The following is a 14,289-nucleotide window of genomic DNA, read 5'->3' as shown; positions in this document are numbered from 1 at the left end:
TTGAATTTTCCTCTTTTCCCCCTTCTTCTTCGGTTTAGACTATCTCTGGTCAGTTTCCAATTTTATCTTTTTTGTCTTTCTCCATTTTATACCAAGTCTTTCTGATCAGGCTCCATTGGTCATTTCACTCCACCAAGACTTGCAAGTTTGGTTCTAGATCAGAATGTTCAAGTTAGAAGCTAAACCTCTGTGAAACATCTACACCACCACCACCACCACCACCACCACCATAGCTACAACTGCCTTTACAATAATTGATCACATGTTTAAAGTCTTAGCTCAGCTTATCTTACACTAAATGGCAACAAAGAAAAAAAAAAAAACAAGGCTTTATTTAGTCAGCTTCCTCTTCTGTGTCATTAATGGCAAATGTATTTTTAAGCTGGCATATCAAATGTTAATCTCTTCAATAATCCTGTTATTGTAGTGTTACATAAAAGCATTCATGTATTTTAAAATGCTGAAAGATAAGCGTTTTATATAATGATATTTCAGGAAGTTTTGTTTTTGTGAATTGCTTTGCAAAGTCCATCATGTGTCACGTAAAAACTTGTGATATGTTCCTGCTGACATGCAGTGACACAGCATAGGTTCACCATTGCTCATCATTGTCAAGGTCTGTTCAAGTGGAGCCAGCCATCATCATCATTTACACATCCATCTTCCATGCTGGCATGGGTCGGACGATTTGGCTGGAGCTGGCAATCCAAAGAACTGCACCAGGTTCTGTCTGTATTAACATGTATTTTATGGCTGGATGCCCTTCCTAATGTTAACCACTTCACCAGCGCAGACTGGATGAGTTTTACATGGCACCAACACTGGCAGGGTCAACAATGCAAGACAAAGATCCTGGGGGTGGGGTATTGAAGGAGGTGGCCTTGTGTCTAGTGATGAGAGGCTGGAGTATGGCAGAGGGAGAGAAACAGGTGTCTTGCTGTGGAGGAGATACATGGTTACCCCAGGCAGATGGAGAAAGTGGGAGAGGGAGAGAGTGATCAAGAATGAGTGAGAGAGTGAGAGGGTGCAAGCTGGGGCAAAGGTGAGAGACGATGGTGATGTGGCAGGGCATACTCTCAAGGGACAGGATGAGAATATAAATGAGGGATGTATGTGTGTGTGTGTGTGTATATATATATATGCGTATATATATATATGTGGCTTGTGTGTTTTCTGTACTCTGGTTATTATTATTTTCTTGTCTACGTTTTGTTTGCAATGTCCTGTACCCAGATATGCACCTATATATACAGGTAGACGTAGGTATGCACATACCTGTACGTATATATGCATATACTCATTTATTATTTGTTTTTACATGACCGAACGCCAGCGTCACCAATGTTGTAAGTAGTTATTTCAACTTTATATTTCCTGACTCTACTCTATCTCTTTCTCTATCACCTTTTCCCTCTCTCGTTCTTCCTCTGTTACTACTACGTATCTCTCTTTACCCCTCTCGTTCTTCCTTCTGTTACTATTATATATCTCTCTTTCCCCCCTCGTACTTCCTTCTGTACTACTATATTCCTCTCTTTCTCTCGTTGCTCACCTATTCTTCTACTTCCTCCCTTTGTTTCTCCCTCTACCACTCTCTCTCTCTCCCTTACCCCTGCATGATCACATGCTTCCGGTCACTAATCCTTTTCTTCCTTGGCTATCGCCGAGCAAACACGCGAACTTACTTCGTCCCCACTTTCAAGTTCGTGCCTCACAGCGTTCATATACACATAATTTTTCACATCTGGCTGTATAGCCTTTTCCGTTTGTTTTCCTGTCTTGTTTTTTTGTCCGCCACTACATTCCTCCATGGCACAGGTTTAATTTGTGTATACAAATTTAATTTGCGGTCCATGGGAAGAGCCGTTTTAACGATGCGTCCTGCCCAACTCTTCGAAACGCCGGTGTTAAAACGGGGGTAGCTGATGAAGGAAAATGTTCTCTATGTGGCTTGTGTGTTTTCTGTACTCTGGTTATTATTATTTTCTTGTCTACGTTTTGTTTGCAATGTCCTGTACCCAGATATGCACCTATATATACAGGTAGACGTAGGTATGCACATACCTGTACGTATATATGCATATACTCATTTATTATTTGTTTTTATATATATATATATATATATATATATATATGTGTGTGTAGATATATAGGTTATGAGCGATAGTGGTGTCAATTAGTCATTGGCTACACCATTCCAGATGTCCAAGACAAATCAAAAATGGAAACAACTTTCATATTTCTTGGTCCTATGCTGGTCAGCTGGTAGAGCCATTACTGGGCAAAATGCTTAGTGGCATTTCGTCTCATTTTACATTCTGAGTTCAAATTCCCCCAAGGTTGACTCTGCCTGTCATCCTTTCAGGGATGATAAAATAAATACCAGTCATATACTGGAGTTGATATAATTTACCACCCCCCACCTAAAATTACTGGCCTTGTGCCAAAATTTAGAGCCAATGTTTTTTTGCTCCTAAAAAAATGAAATGGAAGTACTTCTCAGGTGATGTTAGTTGTTATTTTTGTCAGTATAAGATGCCAGTTCGTTAATGGGAGAGGTTTGGGTTTCTTTCTTTTGTCTTTCAGCATCTTATTCCAAAGACTGTTTCCAAACACTTATCACTTTTTATTTATTTCTCTCTCTGAATCCATTAAATACACATTCCATACAATCTTTACATACCAATCAAATAAACAATTCTAACTGAATTCAAATTGTCTAAAAAATTTTATTATATCTTATCTGTGTTGAATGTGTTTATAAATTGACTTTTATTGAAATTAAATAAAAAATATTTTAAGATAATGAAGAAAGGAAAAAGAACAACTAGCATTTTTTTCTCAAGGAAATTGCTCAACGCTTAATATATTTTTCTGTAAACATATTTTCTCTCTCTCTCAGTTTCAGAATGTGTGTGTGTGTGTGTGTGTGTATGTGTGATTCCTCAAGTATGTGACTGTGTGTGTGTTTTTGTGGAAGGTGAGTTGTATGTAAATGTCTGCAGGGCAGTGTTTATGTTCCACTTTAAATTAAATTCAGTTTTAACATCAATGTCTTAAAGTACAATATAAAAATGTGCTAACATTCTCTATATTTACTTTAAATTTAAAATAATAATAATAATCCTTTATATTATAGGCACAAGGCCTGAAGTTTGGGGGAAGGGGGACAGTCGATTAGACTGACTCCAGTATGCAACTGGTACTTAATTTATCAACCCCGAAAGGATGAAAGGCAAAGTTGACCTCAGCAGGATTTGAACTCAGAATGTAACGACAGATGAAATACCGCTAAGCATTTTGTCCAGTGTGCTAATGTTTCTGCCAGCTTGTCACCCTATAATAATAATAATGATAATAATGATGATAATGATAATGATAATGATAATAATGATAATAATGATAATAATAATAATAATGATAATGATAATGATAATAATGATGATAATGATAATGATAATAATGATAATAATAATAATAACAATAATAATGATAATGATAATGATAATAATAATAATGAGGATGATGATAAGAAGAAGAAGAATATAATATCTGATGAAAATATTAAAAAAAAAAATTGGATGCTGACTAAAATAGCAATGTTTATATTGTCTCTGTTCTGTTGTTGTTATTGATATTGTTGTTGTGAGAGCATCATAGATGGATAATGTCTTGTCTAGGAACTTACTGTTCTGAGATGAAATCTTGCTGCACTGACTTCATCCTCCATTCTTTTGGTGTCTGTTGTTATCAGGTGTCGTGATATCCTGAGAATAGTTTAATCAATTTGTTGCCTAATAAAAAAAAAAAAGGAAAAATGTAAAGTCCCTGATATCCCTGATACGTACCTGGACAAAGCAGTAACAATGGATCGACAGAGTCAATAGAATATAGTTGAATATAATTCCTTTTGATATTTAGTTACATTCCTTTACATTCCGAGTTCAAGTCCTGCTAGGGTTGACTTTATCATTCATCATTGTAGAGGCCAATGAAATAAGCATCATTCAAGTATTCGATGTAATCCAGTTGACTGAACCTCATGCTTCAAACTAAAAGCAAAGAGAAAGAAAATTGTGGCTTTGTTCTTGTATCATCATCATCATCATCATCATGGCAAGGTGGCAAGATGGCAGAATCACTAGCATGTTGGACAGAATATCCAGTGGCATTTCTTCTGGCTCTTTACATTCTGAGTTTGAATCCTGTTGAGGTCAACTTTATCTTTTGTCTTTTCGGGGTTGATAAAATAAAGTACCAGTCAAATATTGGGGTCAAGATAATTAACTTGCCTCTTCTCCCTAAAAATTGCTGGCCTTGTGCCAAAATTTGGAGTAAGGTGTTGTGATGCAGTAGAGTGTTTCCATATGCTATATCTACATTCCAGTTTTAATCCCTAGTCACACCTACTTACTACTCAAAGTTGGAACAGTCACGGATGGAATGACTTTGATAATAAGTCTGCTTGGTCATGGTTTATTTAGGATTAAGCAACAACAATACCATGTAATTGTTATTTTTTTTTTCTTGAAATCCTTTTATGGCTATATTTCTGATATGGGTTTGATTATTTACAAATATTGATCAAAGCAATTTAGAATTAACAAGAGCATTCAGACAGTACAAACCTTCACCAAAGCAACACCAATGTCCTCTCACCAATTAGCCAGAGAAGATTTTTAAAATGAGAATATCTGAAATAAACTCTACTACTCTCACAAATGAAAATACTAAAAACGAACCCGACTGTTCTCAAAAATTAATTAAAAAAACTGGAAAAATAATTCAGAATCCTTGTCCGGTACCGGATTGATCCCAAAGTCTAATTAGTTTGTGCCAGTCACGAGGCCAAACATACCTGAAAGTTTCATCTGAATTCATCCAGCAGTTCTTGAGATATCTTGTCCATGGACAAACGAACAAGCAAACATGACTGTAAACAGTATCTCTGTCTTCGCTAAAACAGACGTAAACATCCAATCCCAGAAAAAGAGTCAAACTCTTGACTCTCGTCCCAGTAGTTCAATAATACCTAACCTGCCTGGCCATTGTCTTGACTCAGCCAATAATCTTTAATTCTGCTGTTTTATTCCAGGAAATGCCAATCAGGGAAGGTAGGTTACGAAAACCAAACACTATTTTGCAGAGGAGAATGTGACAAAAAAACAATCTGTGGTGACATCACCATACCTGAGGAACACCTGGAGGTAATAATCACTGCTTTACTTTATACTTGCTCTACCTTACACTTTGTGAGAATAAAAGGAATTTTATTTATTCATTTTTTTTTTTCCTTTTAATACTCTCTTCCTCTTTCTTCCTCTCTTTCATTCTCTCCTGTTGTATTAATTAATTAACTGATTGGCTTAGGTCTAAATCTCTCAGTGGTGGTTAATAAAATTTTTAACTTTCCAGACTATTAGCATCATCGTTAGATATGTTCATTCATAAGTGGCCTGAGATAAGAGCATTACTATCCTTAGTTTAGAGATAAAGGTTCCTGGTTCAAATCCAGCCTAGTATTATATATATATATATATATATATATATATATATATATATATATATATATATATATCTAGGAATAAAACATCTGATGATAATTGGAGATCAGACCGGTCAGAGCACAGTCATCCTCTTCATTTGATGTCCACTTTTCTCTGCTTGCATGGTAGGACAAAGATTATTGAGGCAAATTTTTCTATGGCTGGATGCCTTGTCTGTCACCAATCCTCACCTGTTTCCAAGGGAGGTAGCATTTACCCATGGCCAGACATGTTTTTACTGAATATTGGAAATGAAAGACACTGTTTGTATGACAGTGATATTCATTTACAGCTATCACAATATACAAAGACAATGACACACACACACACACACACACATGCATGCGCACACACACATACATATATGGTTGGCTTCTACACAGTTTCTATTTACCAGATCCACTCTCAAAGCTTTGGTCAACCTAGGACTGCAGTAAAAGATGCTTGCTCAAGGTGGTAAGCAGTGAGACTGAACCTGAAACTATGTGTTTGGGAAGCAACTGTCTTAACCACACTTGATGGGGATACTGGGGTCTGCTTAGGAGGTTGTTTTGTCCTAGCGTATGTGCTGCTGCTTTTAGTTTCTGTGGTGTTTTCGAACAAGATGAGGACAAATATCCATCAAATGTAAATAAGGTACATAATTCCTCATCTCTTAAATATAGAACTGTAATAGGATTCTTTCAGTTTCCGTCTACCAAATCTACTCATAAGGCCTTGGTCAACCTGAGGCTATAGAGTTGCCACGCAGTGGGACTGAACCCAGAACCATATGGTTGGGAAGCAAGCTTCTTACCACTCAGCCATTCCTGTGCCTGCAACTTTAATCCGTCTCTCAAAACAAAGGGGGTTTAAGCGACTGATATGGTTTTAATCATTTTAAGGGGAACAAATCAACCACAGTACTTGTTTTTTCTCAAAGACTGGCACTTATTCTCTCAGACTCTTTTTCCAAAATGTTAAGTTATAGGGATGTAAACAAACCAGCATCAGCTGTTGAGCAACGGTTGGGAGGGGGGGACAGAGAAACATATGCATGCACACATTTGTACATGTATTATGTATTATGTATGTATGTGTGTGTGTGTGTGTGTGTGTGTGTGTGTGTGCATGCATTCATCCATGCATGTGTGTGTGTGTGTGTGATCACAGAGTTTGAAAAGCACAAGTTTTACTGGGCTGAACATGTTAGAAGGTTCACAGACTACATGTGGACTTATGCAGTTACTGGATGGTAGCCAAGAGATCAGAAGAGGCCTCTTGGACAGCTTCCACGATGATGGGAAGACAGTCTAGTTCAGCAATTTGGGCCAAGCTGGAAAAAAATGGCACAATAAAAACAGAATTGGAAGTGCATTGGGATTAGCAATGTGTAACAGCATCTGATGGTCTTGTTGATACTGTGATATGTATCAGGCTTCCATACAGTTTCCCTCCACTCCATTCATTCACAAGGCATTGGTCATCCTGGGGCCACAGTTGAAGACACTTGCTCAAGGAGCTGTGCTGTGGAATTGAACCCCAAACCACATGGTTGCAGTGTGAAGATTGTTTCCTCTTTCCCTCTCACTTGTTTCAGAAGCCTCAGAAAGGATCATGGGTACAGGTGTTTTTTCATTTTACTTTCCACACATGACTAAGAATTTTTTAAAAAATGTTTTTTTTTAAATAAGATCTTTTGGTAAAAAAAAAAATGCGGAGATAGAAGAATAGTTTAGAGTAGTGGCTTCTTGACTGGAGTCCATATGACCCCAGAGGGTCCATCTAAGATTTTGGGGATCCACTCAACAAAATAGTAAACTGGGGATCCATAATAGTGTTTTGGGGCACCTTGAAAAAAATTTGCTGTAGATGTTAGAAAGGGCATCAAGCTGTAGAAACTTTGCCAGATCAGATTGGAGCCTGGTGCAGCCTTCTGGCTTGCCAGTCCTCAGTCAAACCGTCCAACCCATGCCAGCATGGAAAGCAGATGTTAAGCAATGATGATGATGATGATGTATGTATTGGTAAATATTGCAAGAAACAGCTAGGTGTCTTTCTCCTACATTTTACAAAATTCAGCCTAAACAAATTAATGTGTGAAAGACAACATAGGAATTTGGAAAGAAGTTTCTATAAAACTAGTTTCTAAACATTGATTGGCTTTGGCGGTCAACCAGAAGAAAATAGTAATCAAAGGGGTCTGTAGACAGAGAAATGGTTGAGAAGCCCTGGTTGAAAGACTTCTTGGTAGGGTCTCATCTGATTTTAGGATGTATTTGTTTTAAATATTATACAATGTCTTCGATGAAATGTTTTTGTTTGCAGACATGTTTTTGTGTTGATTGTGATGAAAGCAGCAAAGGTAGAAGAGGTCCTGGGGTCAGCAATGCTGACTTCATCCTTTACGTAGCTACTCTCTCTTCAGAACGTTGTCGCCATGGGAACACAGTTGCCTATGCAGCTTACTGCCAACAAGAAAGAGCTCTAGACAGGTAAGGAATGGAACACCTTCCACATCAACCTCACTTCACACTAATGCCATAAAAACAAACAAACAACACAAAGCACCAACCCTTCAATCAGGCACACTCTTCTTTAGTTCTTTTCTTCTTCTTTTCCCTTTCATCATTGATTCTCTCTCCTTCTTCTTTTTCTTCCCTCTGTCTACTTTCACTTTCCTCCTCCTCCTGTCTTGTCTCTTTATTTCTTTCTCCTCCTTCTCCTTTCACTCCCCTTATTTTTCTCTCCCTTCTCATTATTGTCCATACTTTTTGTTGTCACTTCTCTCTCTCTCTCTCTTTCTCTCTCTCATATTTGTTCTTTTTCCTTTATAATTTACAAAGTTTCTTCAAAATACCACAATGAATATTACTAAAGCAGGATATCGCAACATCTGCTCACATAATTGAAAAAAATGCTTTAATTATTTCGAGAGCAATTTAATTAGGAAGTTAAAAAAAAAGACTAAATGAAGTTAGGGGGAAAAAATCTGTTAATTGTGAATTGTTAAATTGGATAACAGGACTTTATCCAGATCTTTGGAAGAAGCTTGCAATTCTACAAAAACACTTAACTGGCCTATTTATTGTTCTTGGACATTGACGCTTTTTCCTTTTGCCTTGATTTAAAACATTCTTGGAAATGACGCTGCACTTCTGTCTATCAATGTTCTCCCTACCTCTCTCTCTCTCTCTCTCTCTCTCCCTCCCACTCTCTCTCTCTCTCTCTCTTCCTCTCTACCTCAGTCTCTCTGTCTATCCTTGTATATTCGTCTATCAATTAGTGTCTCTGTCTAGCATTCTGCATCTGTCTATCATCTTGTATATATCTGTCTGACATTCTGTGTGTATCTCTCTATCATTGTGTTAGCTGTTATTCTGTGTGTGTCTTTTAAAGTCTGCCTAGCTTTTTGTTTGTTTCTAATCCTAACCTCCAAAGTCTCTGTTATCCAATGTCTAATTATCTAGCATTACATCAGTCATATCTGCCTGCTTGCCTGTCTTTCTTTCTTTCTTTTTTCTTCTCTTTCCTTCTTTTCTTTCTTCCTTATTATTTTGTAAATTATGTTTTCATAAATCCTCTCTCTAGGCCTGTTGCTGGATATTTTAGTATCTGTCCATATTTTCTATCAACAAGTCCACAGCAAACCAAACAGCTTTTGTCAACTATTAAACATGAAATCCTTCATGCATTGGTAAGTATCGGTTTATTGACGATTTTACTAAGTGTTGGTATTCCTTTCTATTTCAGCATATTCATATGTAAATATTTATATATATATATATATATATATATGTGGTGGTTGTCTACTCCTTATACAGAGATTGACCACCTCCTGTACCTACACTTTAGCACCATCCTGGCATCTGATGTGGCTTTTTAAACCAGACAATGTTCAGAAAAGACACCCACATAGATTGCACACCTGTTTTGGGCCACCAAGAGCTGCAGATAAGTTCTGCTCTTTGTGGATCTTAAAATGCCTTTTGAGGCCTCCATTGGATTTGCAAACCTTTTAGCATACACTGCATTCAACGGTGTACACAGACATATAGGCAGAATAGTTGGTGGAGGTTCATTTTCCATGGGTTTGCAAATGAGATTTGAGCCCAGCAAAAGAAAGGTATGGTCTGTCACAGACTGTGCACACAAAAGGGTCATTGTCATTCACCTTCTCGATTGTTACATTCTTCCTTAGATCTCTTTTGAGTCTTTCATGCATTATCCTGGCCTCTTCAAATGCTTTAGAAATTTAAATGTAATAAAATGTTTTAAAAGAAATTTAAAGTGCCTACGTGATAACTGTAAACCCACTTTTTGGCAACCCTGTATATGCGTTATGCAACAAGATTTAGATAGTAAGGTTGTTTGAATGCGTACATCACATGTTTACATGATATGCTATGTTGAATTGCATTCCAGAAAACATGGCGTGTGTGTGTGCATGCGTGCATGTACATGTGTGTGAGTGTGCAATCTCTCTGAACAATCTCTCTGAACAAACACAGTCCTTAGATGGTCTTGTTTGTTTCTAGTTCACTGCATAAAACATGTCTGGGCAGTTGTTTGGTAGACAGGGAGATTATTACCTCCCTTGGAAACATGTGGGGGGAGTGGCAATAGGATGGGCATCCCGGCATTAAAATGTGGGTGATGATGATGATAATGATGATGATGATGACGGGGCATCCATTCTTAAGTGTTTAGCATTTAATCTGACTATATCCAGCCAAAACATTCTACTTATTTTACGTGCAAACTGGCCAAATGTGACCTCTCACACCTAACCTACAATGTTGTTGTAAAAATAAACAATCTCATCACTAAAATCTTGAAGCCATGAGATAATGCTTGAAAAATTCGAAACAGTATGAATAAATAATCCTTACATCTCATGAGATAATCTGCATGCTAAAAAACACTTTGATCCTTCTTGATAATCCCAGAGAATTTTATTATATTTTTTGTTATTGTTTTCATGGTTTTCTATTTCCATCGTTCACCAGACTATTTTCTTGTCCCTCATCTCTCATCCTTTGCTATTTCTCTCTTTACCCATCTAACCCCAGTTGTAATCTTCTCCTTTTCCTTTCTAGTCTTCTCTTACTCTGGTTTTATGGATGTCATTTTCTATGGTTTAAACACATTCACTAATTCATATGATGTCTGGGAAATTTCCTTTTTCTTCCAATAATAAATGTGTTGGCAATACAAAATCCTGCTATGAATCTTCTCCTCTAATGCTTTCGCCACCAGAACACTTCGGATGGTGTCATCAAAACATTTATGGGTGTTCAAATTAAATTAAATGTTGACTATTATTATTATTATTATTATTATTATTATTATTATTATTATTATTATTTGTGTGTGTGTGCACGCATGTGATGCTTGAGGTCTCAGCACTGCTTCTACTGGTTATGAAGCTTGTCCATGGAGAAGTTATTTGTGTTTCAAAGTATTCACCATGATTATGATAGCTTTGAGAATATGAATGAAACAGAAAAGAATAAAATATTTTGAATTGATTAGAGAACTAAAAAGAAACAAAAAAAAAAGAAAAAGAAAAACATCTCTGAGCATGAGAGAGAAAATTACTTCTGTTATTGTTTGAGGAACTGGAACAAAACAACTGTCAAAGAAAGTAAAAAAGAAATTAATAAATATATATTAATTAATTTATTTATTTTGATATATATATGTGTGTGTATGTATATATATATATATATATATATATATATATATATGTGGGAGAATTTACGAAAAAAACAACCGATGAAGACAGGTGGTGTAAACAACAAATGGATGTATTAGTTTAATGCTCGGGAATAGAGAAAGTCTATAATACTAATAATACTCTCTACTGGAGGCTCAAGACCTCAAATTTATGGGGAAGGGACTAGTCAATTACATCGACCCCAATGTTTCACTGGTACTTAATTTATCGACCCTGAAAGGAGGAAAGGCAAAGTTGACCTCAGCAGAATTTGAACTCAGAACATAGTGACGGACGGAATACTGCTTAGCATTTCGTCCAGCATACTAACAACTCTGCCAGCTTGCTTCCTTAATAATAATAATAATAATAACAGTGGGTATTAATCTAAGGAGAGGCCAGCAATTATATAGGAAGAGGCTTAGCTGATACCACTGACCCCATTATTTGACTTTATTTTATCAACCTTGAAAAAGATGAAAAGCAAACTTGACTTTGTAGAATTTGCGCATTTACATTTCTACCTCTTTGTCAGTAACCCAATTCCTCTGCATCTCTGCAAGTCGCTTGCCAAAAAAGTACAAGTACAACTCCAGTATTACATAATATCATAGAATATACAATAATGTATATTCTACATTAAGCAAATTTTGATGTACAAGTTAGTATTGTATACAAGTGATCAGTTGAAAAAAAAACAAGAAAATAAAAGCAAAAATATTTATAAACAAGTTAAAAACATTTCTTGTTGCATTAAATTTGACAGAAAATCAAAAAGTTAATATTTCTTGACTAAACTGTCATTCAGAAAATATCTGATATGAAAGAAATGAAAAACAGGATAAATGTGCAAAATAAAACAGGATTTTTGTCTTGGAAAGAAAATTAAATTTTAAGAGAAATAAAAAAAAAATAATAAAATCTCCTTTGTCAATCAAATTCCCAGAATCCTTTCTCACTTATGAATTGATCAAATTATCTATTTTATAATTTTGTATCAGGCTGCTACCGAATTTTAGCAAAAAGGTCATTATTTAGTATCATTCTTCGAGAAATATGTCTTCTTATGATTATATTATTATCATGTCTAAGATAATTTTTCACCATCTATTTGGTAAAATCTGCTTTAACACCATTTTAAACAGTAATCTACAGCATACATTAGAATTTTAATCTAACAAGTTTAGGAAGCTTTTAAAAACTCTTGACCTCCAGGTCACATTAAACCTGAAAGAAGATTTTATTCGTTTAATTATTTTGGAAGTGTTTCAGATCTGCTCTCTTTCTTTCATTCTTTTTCCCCTTTTTTTCTTTCTGAGAACCATTGTAGTTTGATTGGCATCTTGTTTCTGAGTCCTTAGTATTAGGTCCTCAACTGATAAAGAAAAAAAAAAAAAGCATGCCAAAGTTGTTATTGTGTGTTATATTGCCAATGCAATCAGAAGCACCAAGATTTTGCCAAACTTCTGCTTCGTTAAGAGAGAAAATAAAATATAAAAAAAAGTATGCTAATGATAATAATAATAAAATTAACCACAACATCATGTATGTATCTTACCCACTACACCTACACCCACCACCCTCACCATATTTCATTCTATTTAGTTAGTTTCTAATATGATTACACACACACACACACACACACATACACATATGTGTGTGTGTGTGTGTGTAATATTAAAGATTAGTTTGATAGAAGGATAAAGGGAATCTTTCAGCTTTATTATAATCTGGTTGTTCATACGTGTGTGTGTCAGTGTGTGTGATTTGCTAGTGTGTATATGAGATGGTTTGTATGTGTTACTTGATGTGTGTGTGTGTGTATGTATATGGAATTATATAATATACATTCACTATTAATGTTATAAAGAAAGAAACAGAAGGTGTATTACACAATTTCTGTGAAGAAAATGTGTTAAAAGCAATGATGTCTTCCAGTGCCAAATTGTCTACTTGGAATCACTTTTGGTGAATTTTGGATAAACCTCTTTATTTAATTTCCTTATAGAATGTTGAGGTGCCAATATTGGCAGCTTAGCTTATCTTAACTACAACTAACTGGATTTGCAAAATGGTTATTCTTATAATGAAATGAGATGCAAAAATAAGTGCAGAGTTAAACATTCCATCTAACAACTGCATAGAGCCAGGTTCAATCTTGTTGTACAGCACCATTCAAGTATGGGCCTATGCCAGTGTCACCTGACTGGCCCTCATGCCAGTGGCACACAAAAAGCATCCACTACACTCTCAGAGTGGTTGGCATTAGGAAGGGCATTCAGTTGTACAAACCTTTCCAGACCAGATTAGAGCCTGGTACAGCCTCCTGGCTTGCCAGTCCCCAATCAAACCATCCAACCCATGCTAGCATGGAAAGCGAATGTTAAACGATGACAACAATGATGACGTTATATGTATATGAAGGCACACAGCTAAGTGGTTATAGCACTTGGTTTATATTTATAAGTTCATGATTTTGATTCCTGGTAGCATGCTGTGTCCTTCAACAAGACACTTCACTTCACATTGCTCCAGTCCATTCACCTAGTCAAAATTAGTAGAGTACCTGCATTTAAAAGGGCCAGCCTTGTCATATTCCGTGTCCAACCGAATTTCCCTGAGAACCACATTAAGGGCACATGTGTCTGTGAAGTGCTCAGCCATTTGCACATTGACTTCACTAGAAAGTTGTTCCGTTGATCAGATCAACTGAAACACTTGGTGTCATAATCAACAGAGTGCCAGGAATATATATACATATATGTATATGGTGGTTGTTTACTCCTTATGCAGAGTTTGACCAGCTCCTGTACCTACACCTTAGCACCATCATCGCATCTGATGTGGCTTTTTAAACCAGACAATGTTCTGAAAAGAAACCCACATAGATTGCACATCCGATTTGGACCACCAAGACCTGCAGATAAGTTCTGCTCTTTGTGGATCTTAAAATGTCTCTTGAAGCTTCCGTTGGATTTGCAATCCTTTTGGCATACACTGCATTCAAAGGTGTGCACAGACATATAGGAAGAATAGTTGGTGGAG

The 14,289-nt window shown here is 36.2% G+C and overlaps 1 protein-coding gene across 1 annotated transcript in view; it reads left to right on the top strand.

Moving 5' to 3' along the window:
• LOC106874911 (leishmanolysin-like peptidase) overlaps window positions 1-14,289 on the top strand; it is a 100,207-nt gene that overhangs the window by 43,769 nt on the left and 42,149 nt on the right. The window contains exons 4-6 of the mRNA XM_052973828.2: window positions 5,096-5,207; window positions 7,854-8,020; window positions 9,117-9,222. Coding sequence (XP_052829788.1) covers window positions 5,096-5,207; window positions 7,854-8,020; window positions 9,117-9,222 — 385 coding nt within the window. The remainder of the gene's footprint in view (window positions 1-5,095; window positions 5,208-7,853; window positions 8,021-9,116; window positions 9,223-14,289) is intronic.

The sequence above is a fragment of the Octopus bimaculoides genome, chromosome 16, assembly GCF_046866305.1.
Source record: "Octopus bimaculoides isolate indiv1 chromosome 16, ASM4686630v1, whole genome shotgun sequence".
Classification (NCBI taxonomy): Eukaryota; Metazoa; Mollusca; class Cephalopoda; order Octopoda; family Octopodidae; genus Octopus; species Octopus bimaculoides.
The sequence above is the reverse complement of the archived record's forward strand: the minus strand, read 5'-3'. Positions and strand labels throughout refer to the sequence as shown.